Source organism: Eulemur rufifrons, chromosome 15 (assembly GCF_041146395.1).
Source record: "Eulemur rufifrons isolate Redbay chromosome 15, OSU_ERuf_1, whole genome shotgun sequence".
NCBI classification, from domain to species: Eukaryota; Metazoa; Chordata; class Mammalia; order Primates; family Lemuridae; genus Eulemur; species Eulemur rufifrons.
In genome coordinates, this window is record NC_090997.1 from 84346760 (window position 1) to 84363652 (window position 16893).

A 16893-nucleotide genomic window follows, 5' to 3' on the forward strand; every position below is an offset into this window, starting at 1 on the left:
CTTTGAAACATGGATTTTGCCATTTCAAAACATATTCCAGGACCTAGTTACAATGAAAAAGAAAACATCACTGGGCATTTTCAGCTCTATATAAAGAAAGAGCTGTTCAGATCGGTTGCATAATACCAATTATGAAACATAACTACAGTTCTTTTTAAAAAGGAAAAAGAAAATGAAAAAGGAAAAAAATGTATCAAAACCTGATCTCAAAATTCAGCAATAAATTATAAAATATGGAGACTGGTCAAAAAAAGGTAAAAAAAATTTAAAAATTATTGTTTCATATTTTATGTACCACAATAGTATGGTCATAAACTGGTTCACAAACCTACTTACAGCCAAATAGCAAAACTCTTTTGTTATGTTTAAATTATTACAGCCAAAAAGAAATCCATTAACTATTCACTGTTTTGAAATATCAAGTGCACAAAGAATTGCTAGTGACAAGTTTATTATAATGAGTTGTTCTCATGTCAAAAGACCAACTTTTAAAAAGGGTGGAGGAGGCTTAAGACCAACAGCCACGGAGGTTACTGGGAAAGAACCTGTTTCATAGTAAGCTCCCTTTTAAACAGAAAAACAAAATTATAAAAACCAAATTTTATCTAACTGCCCAAAAAGTCATACCCTAAAACCTTTAAAGAAAACTATTAGTAACTTTGAAACTATAACTACATATTAGTGAAAAGAAAAAAATCATTAGTTAAAATAAACATCCTTATGTTTAGGACCTAAGGAAATATCATAATTATTATCCTAATTAGTCAATACCCATGTAATCACTATTTAGCTAATATACTTTTAAATTTCTTGAACTTTTTTCCCCTTTAAAAATCCTGACTAAATTTTCTTCTGGTTTATTCATCACCACTTTAAAAATCTTATTACAAACTTAGCACAAAAAGATAGAAAGTTAATACTGTTTTCCACTAGTTTCACATTTATTTGAAAGATGAAAAGAAATCCTTAGTAAATAATATTCAGTAACAAAACTGCCTCACTTTGTTATAAATGTGTGCTGAGAGTACATTAACCACAAGTTATAGGCATACAATGAAAAATAATCTGTAAGCATTCTGCACTTCAAATATACAGTGACGCATTTTAAGAACACTTTAAGCATTAAACAAATCTACATCATGTTTTATCATGATATACTTTAGGATACGTTTCTAGCATTTTAATCACTTTTTATTAAATAGCTCCATTAAGTCTCAATGCTAGCAAGACTGAAGTCTCTTTCACGAAACACTATTTTTCTAAATTTTTAATAGTACTGATATACACCTACTAGCCCTGAGGTACATTAATTATTAAACACAACTACTCATTTGTTTATTTCCATGTAAGATAAATTTCCTTCACAATACTAAACATACTAAGCATACCTTTAACATGATGAACCAAGGACACAATGTGTTGAATAAATGACTCTGAAGTGCTTTTGCTGGCCTGTGGCAACTTAATGTGGTCAAAGATGGATCGGAATTCTTGCTCCTTCTTGACAGAATGGACAAGTGTACTAGCAAGTAGCCTGTCTTTAGTCAAGGAAGCAGGTCTGGAATATATCGATAACACACACACAAACAAAATATACCACTGGTTTGAATATGAAAACAGTATGTACAGAAAATAAGATAATTAACTGGAATATTAACTAACTACCCATAGATTAATTTACTGGGCATCAATGTTGAATTACCTGTTAGAATCATCAAGAGGAACAGGTGCCATTTTGAGTTTGACTTCAGGACGATGGGAATCACTGGCTATCATTTTGATCCTAAGTGGGCTCTCCTCTCTGAAGGTAGACTTTTCCCGTGCATCCAGATTCTTGTGTAGAGGGGGACTGTAATCAAAGAGGTCTTTGAGCTTTTCAGACTTTACCTGCTCAGGTGACTGAGTTTCTTTCTTTACTGTTATTCTTTCAGAACTTTTGTCTTCTTCCTTGTGCTTATCTTTTGTAGCGCTAGGCCTTTCCACTACGTATCCAGTCTCTTTAAGTTTGTAATTTTTTTCTTCTCTAAATCCATCACTTTCTCTATTGCCTTTCAGTGAAACTTTTGACTTGTACTTGAGTCCTTCCTCCTCTGTATTCCGGTGAGATGCCGTAGCAAAACTTTTACCCTGATCTGCGAGGACTGACTTCCTGAATTGTCTATAATCCTCTGTCTCCTCTGTGTCATCCCCTTCTGAATCATTAAACTTTTGTTTTCCAGACTCTTTATCACTGAAGTAATCTAGAGCTTCCTGGTCTTCCCATTCTCCCTCTGCCCTCCCTTTCTCTGATCCTTTCTCCTTTGGAGCCTCTTTATCCCTGTTATTACCCCTATCAAGCAGGAATACTCTAGACTCTTCATCTGTGAACCTGTGAATAAGCAAAGAAGAGGATAGTAACTCTGGATTGCAGTCATTGTAGATCACTTGCATATTTAAATGTGTTGCCCAATACCACAGGATCAGCAATGAAAAAAAATAACCCTACTGAAAAGGGCATTCTCAGATTTCACTTTTAAAAATCATTGAAAGCATCCATATAGAACTCATGTACTGATTTTTTTTTTAATAAATTTACATACTAGACTTCCTAAAGGATAAAAAGTAAAGCCACCCTCAGGAACCTGTCCTATTTAGTCCCAGTCCACAATTCTACATGAACAAATTCAAATTTCTAGAAACAGCCTAAGTTTAATTTTTGAAGCTAAGAATCGCTAATAGATAATACACAATAGAATTCAACTTCTCAAACTTTCAGACTATTTCACTTACTTCTTATCTATTAGTATAAATAAGAGCTCATATAAGTGGACTTCAATGCAGTTGAGGGTATTTAATATTCATCATCTGAATCACATAATAGTTTATATATACTTTGTTCTAGAAAATAATGATTTTTGGCAATATTAAGAACTAAATATCAGTTCAATAATAAATTCTAGTGTGTATGGTACCATACCATAAATACCATGCTTGCTCTATTTTCTCACTTTTAAGTCAATCACACTACACTAAGCAACCAATTTTCATTAAGTGTATTAGCAACTCTCAGTAATACTTGAAGAAGTTTAACAAAGTAACTGTTTAAAATGTCCCTAGTCAGTTAGAAATAGCATTTATCTTTTCTATAGTCAAGCAGAAATTATTAAATATAGACAGCTGGACTGTTTATAATGCTACACAATTAAGAACGTTCAATATAACTGCATTATTTATACAGGTCACACTCTAATGGTGAAAAGAACAAAGTAAGCTTTCAATGCTTTGACACTTACAAAATTAATTTCTAAAAGTTCTTACAGTTATTAACAACATGTATCATTAGTTATGCTTTAAGCTACTCAATTTCTCATCTATATTTTTAATTCTAAACTAAAAATGGATAAAATTAAAAAGGAGTATAAATTACTTTTCATTAAAACATTTAGCTTCCAAAATTTACCAAATATGAGTAAAAGCAATTTGAATTATAATGAAGAAAGTCATGAGTAAAAAAACAGCTAGTTAAATACATTATCACAACACAATTTACATCTTAAAATTCCAAACAGAATTCAAAGAACAAAAACAATATTATAATCTAAATTCTTTACTCTAGTTTTTACCTTTTTAAAAACTTTCCAGTCTTTGCAGTTTCCTGATCTCCGCCATCAGGATAAAAGGAGGAACGTCCCCTAGTCTCATCTCTTGGAGCATTCTGTGGCGTGATTGTCTTCGCAGGGCTTCTTCGTGAAGGGATATGATGAATTGGACTATTCTGAGAAGGACTATATCGACTAGATCCATTTCCAATGGAACCAGACCCAGACCTTTCAGGACTATGCTGAATGGAATGTGAATGCTGAGAGGGGGTATTTTTTGCAGAGTGAACTGTACTGAGCATGGGGGCATCAGAGCAAGATGAACTCTGACTAGGTGGCGTAGCAACAGGTGATGGACTATGTGGTGATCTGGGACTATTATCATAAGCTGAAAGGCCAGGCCAAATATCGCCAGATGTGGCTGATGACTTATTAAATTCATCAATAGATTCAGATGGGTCATGTTCAAATGTATCTTTCGGTTCCTCCTGCGATTTACTTTTCAATGGACTCTCTTCTTGGGGTTCTCCTTCAGCTTTTTTGGTTTGCTTTTCCTGAGACCCTCGTCTTTTAGAGACAGGAGATTTGCTATATGGGGATGAAGAACGAGAAGAGGATGATCTTGGAGACCTAGAGGATCTGTATGATCGGCGAGATCTGCTTCGGGATCTTTGAGAAGAAACGGATCTTCTTTTTGGACTTCTGGAACGTGAACGACCTCGTCTAGGACTCCTAGAGTGCCTTCTATTCCAGACAGGTCTATAACCACCTCGATGATATCTACCTCCTCCTCCTTGATAATACCCTCTACCCCTTCCTCTGTACCCATAAGGTCGTCTCATTCCTCTATTGTTTCTGTAATCTCGACGATAATCTCTAGAATACATACGATCTCTACTACGAGATCTTGAATATGTTCTGGAACGAGACCTAGAACTAAAAATGAAATAAATATCACTGCAAGAAAAATAAAGCATTCCATCCTACTGTTCTAAATACTTCCAAATGAACATAACATGTAAATAAATTGTAAAATAAAAATATACATTTTTAAAAAATTCGTTTGTATAAACGTTTACTATTTCCAAAGAGCCTCACTTCTAATGTAAATGTCAAGAGATAAATTAAAGACCTTAGGAATAAAGGCACAAAAAATGGGGGAAAAAAATTGATGCATCCAACAATAGGACATATTAGCAAGTTATAGTACATCTATGAAGACATTTAAAGTGACAGTACAAAAGAACATTTAACAGCATACCATCATGTACAGGTAAATGGGGGGAAGGTTCCACAAAACTGTACCAATGAGATACCATTAATTAAAGATATATATAATATAAAGTTAGGCCTAGAAAAAAATAAACTAGTATTAATATTTTTTTTTTTTTTTTGGTAGAGACAGGGTCTCACTCAGGCTGGAACACAGTGGTGGGATTCATAACTCACTGCAGCCTCAAACTCTCAGGCTCAAGTAATCCTCTTGCCTCAGCCTTCTGAGCAGCTGGGACTTTATACAGGCATGCATCACCATGCCTGGCTAATTATTAATTCTTAATGAGATTACAGTCCCTTTCATTTTCAACTTGTGGTTTCTATTTTCTATGCTAAGTATGTATTAATATTTGAAGAAAAATAACCAGTTAATCATTTTAAACAAAAATATGAAGTTATTCTTTTGTTAGAATTCAAAGAATCAGAGTCAAAACTGAGAATCTATAAAATATGCAGAAATCATTTACTGTCAAATAATTCTGTCTTACCACTATACTAATGAAGATCAAATAATTCTTATATTTTCCAATTTATCTCTTGACATTATAAACACAAAGAAATCTACCATATTTTAGCATGGTACAGAAAAATTTGAGATCTAGAGTCAGACTATTTCAATTCATGCTCTGCTATTTACTAGCTTGTAACTTGGACAATTCTCAATTCTCCAATTCTTAAAATAAGGAAAATAGATCCATTTCACAGGGTTGGGGTTTTTTTGTTTTGTTTTTGAGATAGAGTCAGAGTCTCACTGTTGCCGAGGTTGGAATGCAGCAGCATGATCCCAGCTGACTGCAGCTTTGAACTCCTGGGCTCAAACGATCTTCCCACGTCAGCCTCTGAGTAGCTAGGACTATAGGTACCCAGTTAATTTTTTAAATATTTTTGTAAAGACAGGGTCTCTCTACATTGCCCAGGCTGGTCTCAAACTTCTGGCCTCAAGTAATCCTCTGAGTATTAGCCTCCCAAAGTGCAGGGATTACAGGCCTGAACCACCATGCCTGGCCCATTTCACAGGGTTCTTTGAGAATGAAATATATTAATGGGTTTAGCACTGTGTCTGTATACAATAGGCATTCAACAAATATTAGCTGATATTATCATTATTAAAAGAATTAGGCCAGGCGCGGTGGCTCACGCCTGTAATCCTAGCACTCTGGGAGGCCGAGGCGGGTGGATCGCTCAAGGTCAGGAGTTCGAGACCAGCCTGAGCAAGAGCGAGACCCCGTCTCTACTAAAAATAGAAAGAAATTATATGGACAACTAAAAATATATATATATAGAAAAATTAGCCGGGCATAGTGGCGCATGCCTGTAGTCCCAGCTACTCGGGAGGCTGAGGCAGAAGGATCGCTTGAGCCCAGGAGTTTGAGGTTGCTGTGAGCTAGGCTGACGCCACGGCACTCACTCTAGCCTGGGCAACAAAGTGAGACTCTGTCTCAAAAAAAAAAAAAAAAAAAAAAAAAAAAGAATTAAAAGCACATTAATTCACCTGTATCGCTTCTTTCTAGAATGTGATCTTGATCTTGATCGAGAACTAGACTGTGATCTCGACTTTGATCTTGAAGAATGTGATCTAGAATTCGAGCGACCCATTTCCCTTCTCCTAGTCAAATGAAGAGCAAAAGAGGTTAAAATCAGAATATGATTGAAGAAGTTTCACATTATTTACTTATTTTCAGATACAAATTGTATTTTTAAAGTTTCTCAAAGGATATTATTCATCATTATCACTCTTTCAAATGAGCATTTAGAAAACAAGTCAATTATCCCTGACTACAACTGTTTTCACCTGCATGACAGGTACTGTGTGTTGAAGACACAACAGAAGATTTCTATGGACTGCCCCACCTATGTGCCTCAATCCAAAAAAGCAGCAGCTGCAGAAGCCAGAAAGAGCAATGATATCAGACTGCAGCAGCATGTTAGATGTTATTCCATGCCCAATACAAATGCCTACCTCTCCTGTAAAAAAGATAAATAATATCAGAGTATTACAGATAAGGAACCTGAAATAAAGAAAATAAAAGTGACACAACACCAAAGAAAAATAAACCTACCAGACTATGTCATCATAGTGCTTTATGGCCTTGAAATGGAACTAAACTGACCACTCCATATACACAATACTGCTTGGAGTGGTACTGAATAGTCTCCTAGTAGAATAAAGGTCAACTAAGTCTCTGAATAGCTGGAGCCATGGCTCTGCTCTCAGTAGTCCTGACTTCAGAATAAGAGTGGGCTTATGTGATAATGCCTAGTTCACCCTGGAGCTTTCTGGTAAGAAGACAAAAAGGATAAAAGATAAAGAAATTGGAGAGATTACAAGAAAGAGATGTTAGAACTACAAAAAGAAAAAAAAAAAGAAAACCTGGGCACCAGTATTTTAACTTTTCTAAACACTACATGGTATCTAATGCTATAATCAGACCTCACTGGGTATAGAAATCAGTAACTGTCAGAACTGATTTATCAGACCAACTCTTCACAGAATTGAAAAAAATATACAAGTATAGCAAATCATTGCATGTACATCCCAAATGTCACATTTTCAACTTTTCAGTGATTTGTGAGACTATACAGTCAGTCTTAACCTCCCAAGCTAATTTTCACTATACACAACTATTTCCAAATGTCCACTCACTCTTCTTCTCAATCCCAAGTGAGCAAGAAATACACAAAGACAGAAGTAAAATACAGGTTCAGGGTTCAAAAAGGTAGAGTAAGAATTCCACCACACATATGAAGTAAGTTTAGCATTAACACAGGGAGCTGATACCTGGTAGAACACAAGACAAATTGGGTTTAGCAAATTTTGTCATTTTATTTGACAACATAATGAAATTAGTAAAAATCACATTTACACTCTGTAAAATAAGGTATCTGGACCATTGGGAATTGAGACACTCTACTGCTATTTGATTTGAAAATACTGTCCCTCCCAAACTTTTTAAAGAACATAAATATGTAATTTATATTCATTATGATCAGATTTAATCCAATAAATTGATATTTACCCCACTCTGAGATAATCAGACACGCTATAAGAAATAAGAAACCAGAGCTGCAAATGATTTGCAATCCCAGCAATAAGGCAAAATTCATTTTCATTGTGTTAATCAGTAAGTAAAAGAAATACTTTCAATTTATTAAGAGCTAGAGGTACTGCGCTATGCATATATATCTAGAATCTCTGTTCTTGGTTCTTGAGGCTTTTTGGATGACAATTTCTATTAAGTGAAGAGAAATTTGGTAGGCTTTTCCAGTCCCCAGGATGTAGCATATGAGCCCAATAGGTATTTAATAAATAACTGTTGAATGAATGCATTCCCCAAAACCTGGATATTTTTTAAAGCAGCAAGTTTATTTTTAAAGGTTTGAATTTTGTTTAGTTTTTTAATAGCCACACCTGAAACTGCAAAATGCATGGTAAGAAAGCATACCTATCAAATAGTTAGCAATCCAAAATAAATTTGGATGTTTTTTCTGCCCTCCTGCAAAAATATACTTGGAAAAAATAGGCTAAGAATATGGCCTCTGCATTTAGACTACCTGGATTCAAATCCAGGCTAAGAAGAAACTTCCTTGGTTGTGCGACATTGGGCAAATTCCTTCATGTCTCCGAGCCTCAGTTTCCTCAACTATAAAATGAAGAAAGTTGACAGTACTTACTTTCACAGAATTGTAGAGGACCGAATGCATTGATACATGTAATTCATTTAATACAATGTTTGGCACATAAAAAGCACTCAATTTGAATTACCTTAACACCAAAGTAGGGGGAAAAAATTAAGTTATGAAACACCTCTTGTTTACATTAGGGAAGATGGGTTAAGTAGCAGGGTTTTTTGTTTTCTTTTATTTTTAAACAGCTTTGTATATGTCCTAAATCTTTTGGTAGATATGTTTATAGAAGTAGAAGCAGATATACAACCTAAAAGCAGGAAAAATAAAAAGAATTCTTTTCCTAAAACTTAACATGACTTACTTCACAAGAGCCACCAATAAACGAAAAAAAAAAGCTTCAAACCACATCACTTTTAATCACTCCAACTGAATCATCATTTCAGTAGTCACATTTTCTTAAATTAAGTCCAAACTGAAAGCTAGAAAAATGAATGCCATTTACCTTGGGTTTATGCAGGATCAAGAAGTCAAGTGAAGTCTTTGAGAAACTGTAAGATTCTTCCTGAAGAGAATGTTCTGAGAAATTAAACTCTAAATTCAAATTCCTAGCAAAGATAAAAAATACGAATTTGATTCATGGTACATTAAATGTCCACTATTTACAATGTATATATTGGGCAAGCAATGAAGCTATTAAAGGCACTTATGATTTCAGGAAAGGGGAAACTGCTTTAAGAAACAGTAAACTTTCTTAACCATAAAAGCTTAAAACTCAACTTTTCTTTTTAATCACAATGCAGTAGTGCATCATGAAACTGATGGCATTTTAATTTTTTAATACCTGAATTCTAATTTCAGCAATTTGGGCTTTAGAAAATATAAGATATGCTGTCATTCCATCAGCACATTCCAAAGTAACAGCTAACATAACGCCACTTCGGTATAATCAAAACGTATCACGTGGCCAGGCCCTGTGGCTCAAGCCTGAAGTTCCAACTATTTGGGAGTCCGAGGTGGGAGTACTGTTTTGAGCCCAGGAGTTTAAGGGTGCAGTGTGCAATAATCATGCCTGTAAATAGCCACTGCACTCCAGCACGGGCAACACAGTGAGACCCCATCTCAAAAAAAAAAAAAAAAAAAAAAAAAAAGAAAAGAAAAAGAAAAGAAACTATGTATACTGTAGTTAACATATTCATAATGCTCTAGTTTATAACACCTAAAATATGACAGTTCACTTTAATGCTCTGCTACTTATTCTCTCTTTGCACATCCTTTCATATAATTTAGTTTCACTTAAAACTGATTTTTAGGCCGGGCGCGGTGGCTCACGCCTGTAATCCTAGCACTCTGGGAGGCCGAGGCAGGTGGATCGCTTGAGGTCAGGAGTTCGAGACCAGCCTGAACAAGAGTGAGACCCCGTCTCTACTAAAAAATAGAAAGAAATTATATGGACAACTAAAACATATATATACAAAAAATTAGGCGGGCATAGTGGCGCATGCCTGTAGTCCCAGCTACTCGGGAGGCTGATGCAGGAGGATTGCTTGAGCCCAGGAGTTTGAGGTTGCTGTGAGGTAGGCTGACGCCACGGCACTCACTCTAGCCTGGGCAACAAAGCGAGACTCTGTCTCAAAAAAAAAAAACTGATTTTTAAAAATTCAGTTAACTCTAAACTTTGTGCCTAAAAGCATTTTGAGACATGTACATTCAAATAAAAGGTCAGCAATGAAAAAAATACCTATGGAAAGTCAACTAATTTATTATTACTATGCAAATTTAAATTTTGCACAATATTAAATAGGAATAGCAGCCTCGTGAATAATATTCACTGATTGTCAATTATGTGCCAAGGATAGTCAAAAACCACCAGGAGAGTAGAAACTAAAGAATACAAGATTAATACATGCCAGCACTCAAAGAATTCATGAACAAGTTTAAATGAAAAAACATACATTAAAATGAAAATCTATGAACCTTACCAAGATCCAATTTAAAAAAATGCAGTAAGATTGGAAACAGAAGAAATGATAAGATTAAACTGGTGAATAAAGAATAGTGTACCCTAAATACCCATGGTCTTACAACTGGGGAGACTAAAAAGACTTGAGCTGGGAAGCTGATGCAGGAGGATAGGATTGCTTGAGCTCAGGAGTTCAATATCAGCCTGAGCAAGAGTGAGACCTCATCTCTACTAAAAACCAGAAAAATTAGCCCTGGCAAAGGCCTGTAGGCTGCCCAGCTACTCCAGGAGGCTGAGGCAAGAGGATGGCTTGAGCCAAGGAGTTTGAGGCTGTAGTGAGCTGCGATGATGCCACTTGCACTCTACCCAAGGCGACAGAGTGAGACTTTGTCTCAAAGAAATAAAAAATAAACAAAAATAAATAAAAAAGACTTGAGGTTCAGGTTAGAAAGAGGAATAGAACCTAGTAATAAGGGAAACATAATAAAAGGTAGCAAAAAAAAAAAAAAGGCAAGTAGTCTAGGGTACAGAAACAAAAAGATTTTTAAAGAGCATACAAGTTTAGTTTTTAAAATATCAAAACCCCCAAGTGGGCAGAAAAAAAAATGCCAATCTTTTAAATTGGTGCACTGTTATGAAACTTTATTCTGACCTAGAAGTCACTACTATTGATTCACTGGTGGAAAAGATACAAGGCTCATTTTACCTAACACTTCCCCTTAAAAATTCCAAAAGGCTAATTTTAATTTCTATATATCCAGACAATAATCAACTACCAAATCTCTTTACTCCAAGTCATGATTTTTTGAAGTTCCATGAAAATATACACTCGAAATGAAAAACTGAGGGAAGAGGAAATGTAGGCTGTTAGAGCAATGGGTATATATTCTTATTCACAATCTATAAATATACTCAAGTATCCACCCCAAGAGAACTCAAATGATACGTGAAATGTGACACACATTAGTCAGTATCAAAGACTATCATCAGCTCAGCTAATTTTTTTTAAAAAAGGAAAGTCTACGTATAAAGTACTGTGCTAGGTATCATAGGAGACATGACTACGTAAGAGGTCCTTGCCCTCCAAAAACCATCTAGAACAGATATTAGCAACAAATATTAATAGTAAATAAACATCTAACGATGTGCCAAAAACTGTGCTGCATGGCAGCTAAGGCCTGTAATCCCAGCACTTTGGGAGACTGAGGCAGGAGGATCGCTTGAGGCCAGGAGTTGCATACTAGTCTGGGCAACATAGTGAGACCCCATCTCTATGAAAAATTTTAAATGTTAGCCAGGCATGGTGGCTCTCACCTGTAGTCCTAGCTATTCAGGAGGCTGAGGCAAGAGAACCACTTGTGCAAGAGAGTGTAAGGTTGTAGTGAGCTATGATTACGCCACTGCCCTCCAGCCTAGGCAAGAGTGAGGCTATGTTTCAAAAATAACAACAAAAAATAAAAATAAAATCATCTCACTTGACCCTGATAATCTCATGAGCTACATATTAATCTCATCTTTAAAATGAAGAGAACTCTAAGCTTTCAGAATAAGTTGAATTTACTAAGTGCCTTACATGCCAGGCACCATTATTCTAGTGTTGGGAATACAGCATTTTAGGTAAGATATTAAGTTCCCTACTCTCTTGGAGCTTCCAATGAGGGGAAGACAGAAAACACCAAATATTGACAAATACCACAGTGGAAAGGGGCGGGGGGAAAGCACAAGTTGATGTGTTAGGAGAAGGCAGGGAGGGAGACTACTTAGGTAGGTCCTTGGGCCCTCTTTAAGGAGGTAACATTTGCCTAAAGACAAAGAACACTGCAAAGATCCACAGAGGGAAGAGCATTCTAGGTGGAGGACACAAGCTTATTAGCAAGTTCAGGACAGAAAGACCAGTGAGTAAGAAGGCTGAGGCATTGTGATCAAGGAGTTTAGAGTATGAGATGAAGCAGAAGCAGAAGGAACGGACCAGAATAAGTATGTCAGAATAAGGAGTCCGGATTTTACTCCAACTCTAATGGGAAATCCTGGAAGGATTTGCTCACCAGAGTCACACCATCTGATTTACAGTTTAAGATGGCTGATGTAGAAGATAAACAGCAATGAGGAAAAAAAAAAAAAAAAAAAGGCAAATACAAGATCTGGTTTGTACAGTCAATATGACTTGCTTACAGATTCCTAGTGATATGAAGCACAGAGAGGAAAAAAGAAAAATCAATAGTGGCCCTAGGTTTTGGATTAAGCATGTGAGAGAAGGGCCAAATATAAGGAAGAAAACAAGAGATGTGCCTGCCCTTTTCATGCCCATAGAGTGTAAATGTTTCATTCAAAATTTGACTGAAATCTCCTAATTCCAACTCCTGTGCTCTCTTCCAACACCCCAAAGAGTACTTGACAGGGTCAAAACCTAAACATGGAATTCAAAAATGCCTAATCTTCCCTTTATCACAACCAAGATCACTTACTAACAGATTCCACTTCTAAACGGAATAAATTGCCTCATATATACCTTTATGCAGTCGATTCACCAACCAACAAGGAACACACGATAAAATAAATCAGGCTTTATTTTTCAAATAAAGTTTTAAAATATCTTAATGGACACTATGTTTTATGGAAACATAAAACCAGCTAGAAAACAATTGATCAAAGCAAAGAAACTGGGCTCAACAAAATATCCAAGATAAAGCCACCCAAAATGGATTTTTTTTTTCTTTTTAAAGACACAGGGTCTTGTTCTGTTACCCAGGCTGGGGTGCACTGACAGGATCAATCATAGCTCACTGACTCTTGGGCTCAAGTGATCCTCCTGGCTCAGCCTTCCAAGTAGGTAGGATGACAGGCACCCACCACCATGCCCGGCTAAATTGTTTTCTAAATTATTTTTAGAGACAGGGTCTCGCTATATTGCCCAGGCTGGTCTCAAACTTCTGGCCTCAAGTGATCTCACTGCCCAGGCCTCCCAAAGTGCTTGGATTACAGACATGAGCTACCCTGCCTGACCCAAAATGGATTCTTTTAGGTTACTACTTCAAGCATACTTGAGCCAAGGCTTCATTTTAGCAGACTCAACGAGTTTGGTCTCCGAATTGTTGTTAACAAATTACTGTTATTTGCAGCTTTTAAAATTCTAAAAACAATAGTTCATGACTATTATTCCAGTAGACTAGATTCAAGTCCTGGCTCAACCATTAACTAGCTGCCCAACACTGGACAAGTTCAGCTTCAATTTCTACATATGTAAAATAAGGCTACTGATGGTACTTATAGGTTTACGGTTAAGTGAATTAATGAACATAAACAGCTTAATGTTTGACACATGGCATGCAACCTAGCATCAACTTATTATTGTTAAACCTTGTTTGTGGCAGTCTAAGTTCACTTTAAATGACTCTTGCATGTAATGTTACTGTAATACAGCATGACTAAGATTATATAAAAGTCTTTCCAGAAATGCTTATTAAAATGTCTGGAATTTTGCTTTAAAATACTCTACGAAAGCCAGGCCAGTGGCACACACCTGTAGTCCCAGCTACTGAGGAGGATAAGGCCAGAGGATCACCTGGGCCCAGGAGTTTGAGTTCAGCCTGAGCAACATAGTGAAACTCCATCTCTTAAAAAAATAACAATAATAGTAATAATATTAAACAAGATTGGCACAACACTGGTAATTAAATCTAGATGATGAAAACATGGCAGGAGCTCACTAAACTACTCTACTTTTGTGCTTGAAAATTTCCATAATTAAAACCTTAAAAAAAAAAAAAGAAGAAAAGTTTAGCCACAAAACATTCTTAGTCCAATTATTTTTGCTAAAAGGAGCAGGGAACTGAGAATCAGAATACCTGCATTCTAGACCAGGTTGTACCACTCCCTGGTTTAAATAAATTCATATCCCACAAGTATAATCTAAATATTTATACTTACTACCCAGAGATGTTCGTACTATTGATTCCCTTATCTACTTACTTTTTAAATAACAAATCACTGTAAATTACACACAAACTGACTGTAGTTTCTGGAAACTCCCCAATCTAAGCTCTAGAAGAACTGAGAAAACTTTCTCCATTTCTACAAGTCTTCTCATCACACAGTTAACCTAATACAGCTTGCTGTCCACAAAAGTTGTTTAATAAATTTAACTAGACCTGAGCCTACTAGCGAGTAGTACTTTTTACAGATCTGTCACCAAGTCGTAAAATATTATTGTTCCTCAAAGTCAAGAATGGGCTCAAGCTAAAATCTCCTTGGCTATCATTTTAATTATCTAAATTAAGGGAGATTCCGGTGTTTATCACCATGAATGGTGAAAAGTGTGCAATCCTTAAAACAAGATGCTACCAGCCATCAGTAGATAGCCTTTACATTGATTAGCATGAGCTACTTTAAACACACAATCCCTCCCCCATCAAATTATTTACCTTGAATTGTTTAGGAGCACATTAAAAATGCAAATAAACTTGTAACAGTTTTTCCTATGTAAAGGTTCTTTATTGTCTGAACAGAAGCCTAACCTTTCCAACAAGAGTCAAACTGGAATGAGAATTCACAAGAGGAACAAGAAGTTGTTTTGCTTTTTAATACTAAAAATTTAAAAGACTCTGCTGCAACAGGATACCAGTCTGAAATACTTAATCTTTTTTCATCAGTGTTAGCCATATTCGCTTTCAAATTTAGTCTTTATTTTTTCCAATTCTAAGACACTTTTTAAAAAGTTTCACGCAGAAAAGTAGCGCTGGTACTGCGGCTGCTTCATTCTGAAGAGATAAATCAAGTCAATTTACGCAATTAAAATGAGGGCAAAGTTCGTAACCTCAATTCACCACTCCCATCCCATTTATCCTACCAGCTGTCTACCTACCATGGCTGCAACACTTCTGACATAACTTAACGAGCTCAAAAGACATGGCTTCGCTCGTACTAATCCAGAACTGCACTTTCAGTCCCGGGGTGGCAGGGCCACTCTTAGGCCATCGGCTAAACCCTATCCTCATGCCAGGAAACAGTCACTGGGCACCAACTGCTATAATCAGGAGTGCGCATTCGCTTCAAAACTGTGTTGCCAAGGGGACCAAGATCATCAACCCTGGAGAAACACTCCTGCAACACCAAAGACCGAAGGCGGGTGCCGGGGCCAGTTACGAGGGACATAACAGGAGCCTAAAACCGAGTAACGAAAATGAGGCGAAAACCGACGGGTAGTTTGAAGCCGGTTTAGGATTTAAAGACGACGCGAAAAGAGGTCGACCTACCCAATGCACTTTGCTGCAGGTCACAGTTATTTTATCAAAGCCCCAAAACGGCCGGGAAGAAAGGTAGTGTTCCCAGCCAATGAGAGGCGGACACAAGTTGCACCTCTGGCGGCAGCGGGCGCCGTGGGCGGGGAAGGGAGAAAGGAACAAGCGCGCGTGCGCGGAGCGTTCAGTCGGGCGCGCGCAGGAGTCCGGACCGAAGGAATGGGGGAAGGGTTGAAGACGGACATGTGCGCACGCGCACGGGAGGCCGCGCGGTCTCCGGGTCTCGAGCCAGGTTCGCAACCGCGCGCGCACACCGTTCGTACTGCTCACCCCAACCCCCCACCTTTTCGCTCCGCAGTGCCTCAAAAAACCGAGAGAAGCTGACGGAAAATCGCATAAATAACGGCGCAGGGTCTCCTGGGTTCTCCTATCGCTGCCAACCCGTCACCACCCACAAAAGAGTCAACAATATTGGCCCGTCCTCGATATTCACTGCCCTTTAAGTAACTTGAACGCGGCGTAAGGCCTACCTGACACGCCAAACACGGTTCCCAGCACTTATCTCCGTTGTAACTACACAGCGGCCATTTCCCGACTCGAGAACGAGAGGAAAACCATAGAGGTACCTTCGACGCGCTAGCTCGTTTCCGTCACTTCCGATGGGGGCGTGGCCTCAGTGCCGCTAAATATCTGGGCAAGCCCCGCCCACCCTTCCGCCCTAGACCGGCTCCCTGGCAGCTATTAAGCTGTTGCCTGAGGCTTTCTGGGAAGTCTCGTGGTTGGTCTCGCGCGAAGATAGGCGGCTCCGCCCTCCCGCCCGTAGCTACCCCCTTGGCCCGGGTGGCGGTAGAAGGCGGGGCTAGTGTTTTGCTAGGCCCTAAGTTGGCTTGGGTGCGGGATGGGGTTTTGCCTCGTTTTGACTTCATCATCGTCCCTACTTTTTACCGCAGTTAGCTCGTCTGGGACATTCTTTCTGTGGGGTCGGCTCAAACCAGGACAAAAATAAAAAGAATCTCACAATGAGGAAACGACACTGAGAAGGCAAAAGACGACAGTGATCGTAGAACTGCGGCTCCCTCCGCCGGAAGCGCTGCATTTCTTCGTCTATGGATGCCTAGCTGGAGACTAGGAAGTGTTGCTTTTGCTTTGCTATTAAATGTGCCAAACGCACTTAGTTGAAAAATTGTCCCGGTCTAAATCCCTTTCCTGAGTGGCC

At 37.7% G+C, this 16893-nt stretch overlaps 1 protein-coding gene across 5 annotated transcripts in view; it reads right to left on the reverse strand.

The window, feature by feature from the left end:
• Positions 1–16317, reverse strand: part of BCLAF1 (BCL2 associated transcription factor 1) — a 31583-nt gene extending 15266 nt beyond the window's left edge. For 3 of the 5 annotated variants that reach the window (XR_011235519.1, XM_069487816.1, XM_069487815.1), the window contains exons 1-6: positions 16208–16317; positions 8983–9085; positions 6346–6459; positions 3603–4514; positions 1703–2368; positions 1389–1558 (exon numbers count right to left, since the gene is read on the reverse strand). Coding sequence is in view for 4 of the 5 variants with exons in the window: in XM_069487816.1 (XP_069343917.1) it covers positions 1389–1558; positions 1703–2368; positions 3603–4514; positions 6346–6449 (1852 nt within the window). In the remaining variant the exon portion in view is untranslated. The remainder of the gene's footprint in view (positions 1–1388; positions 1559–1702; positions 2369–3602; positions 4515–6345; positions 6460–8982; positions 9086–16207) is intronic. The other 2 variants (XM_069487818.1, XM_069487817.1) reach the window with 1 other exon arrangement.
• Positions 16318–16893: the final 576 nt, after the last annotated feature.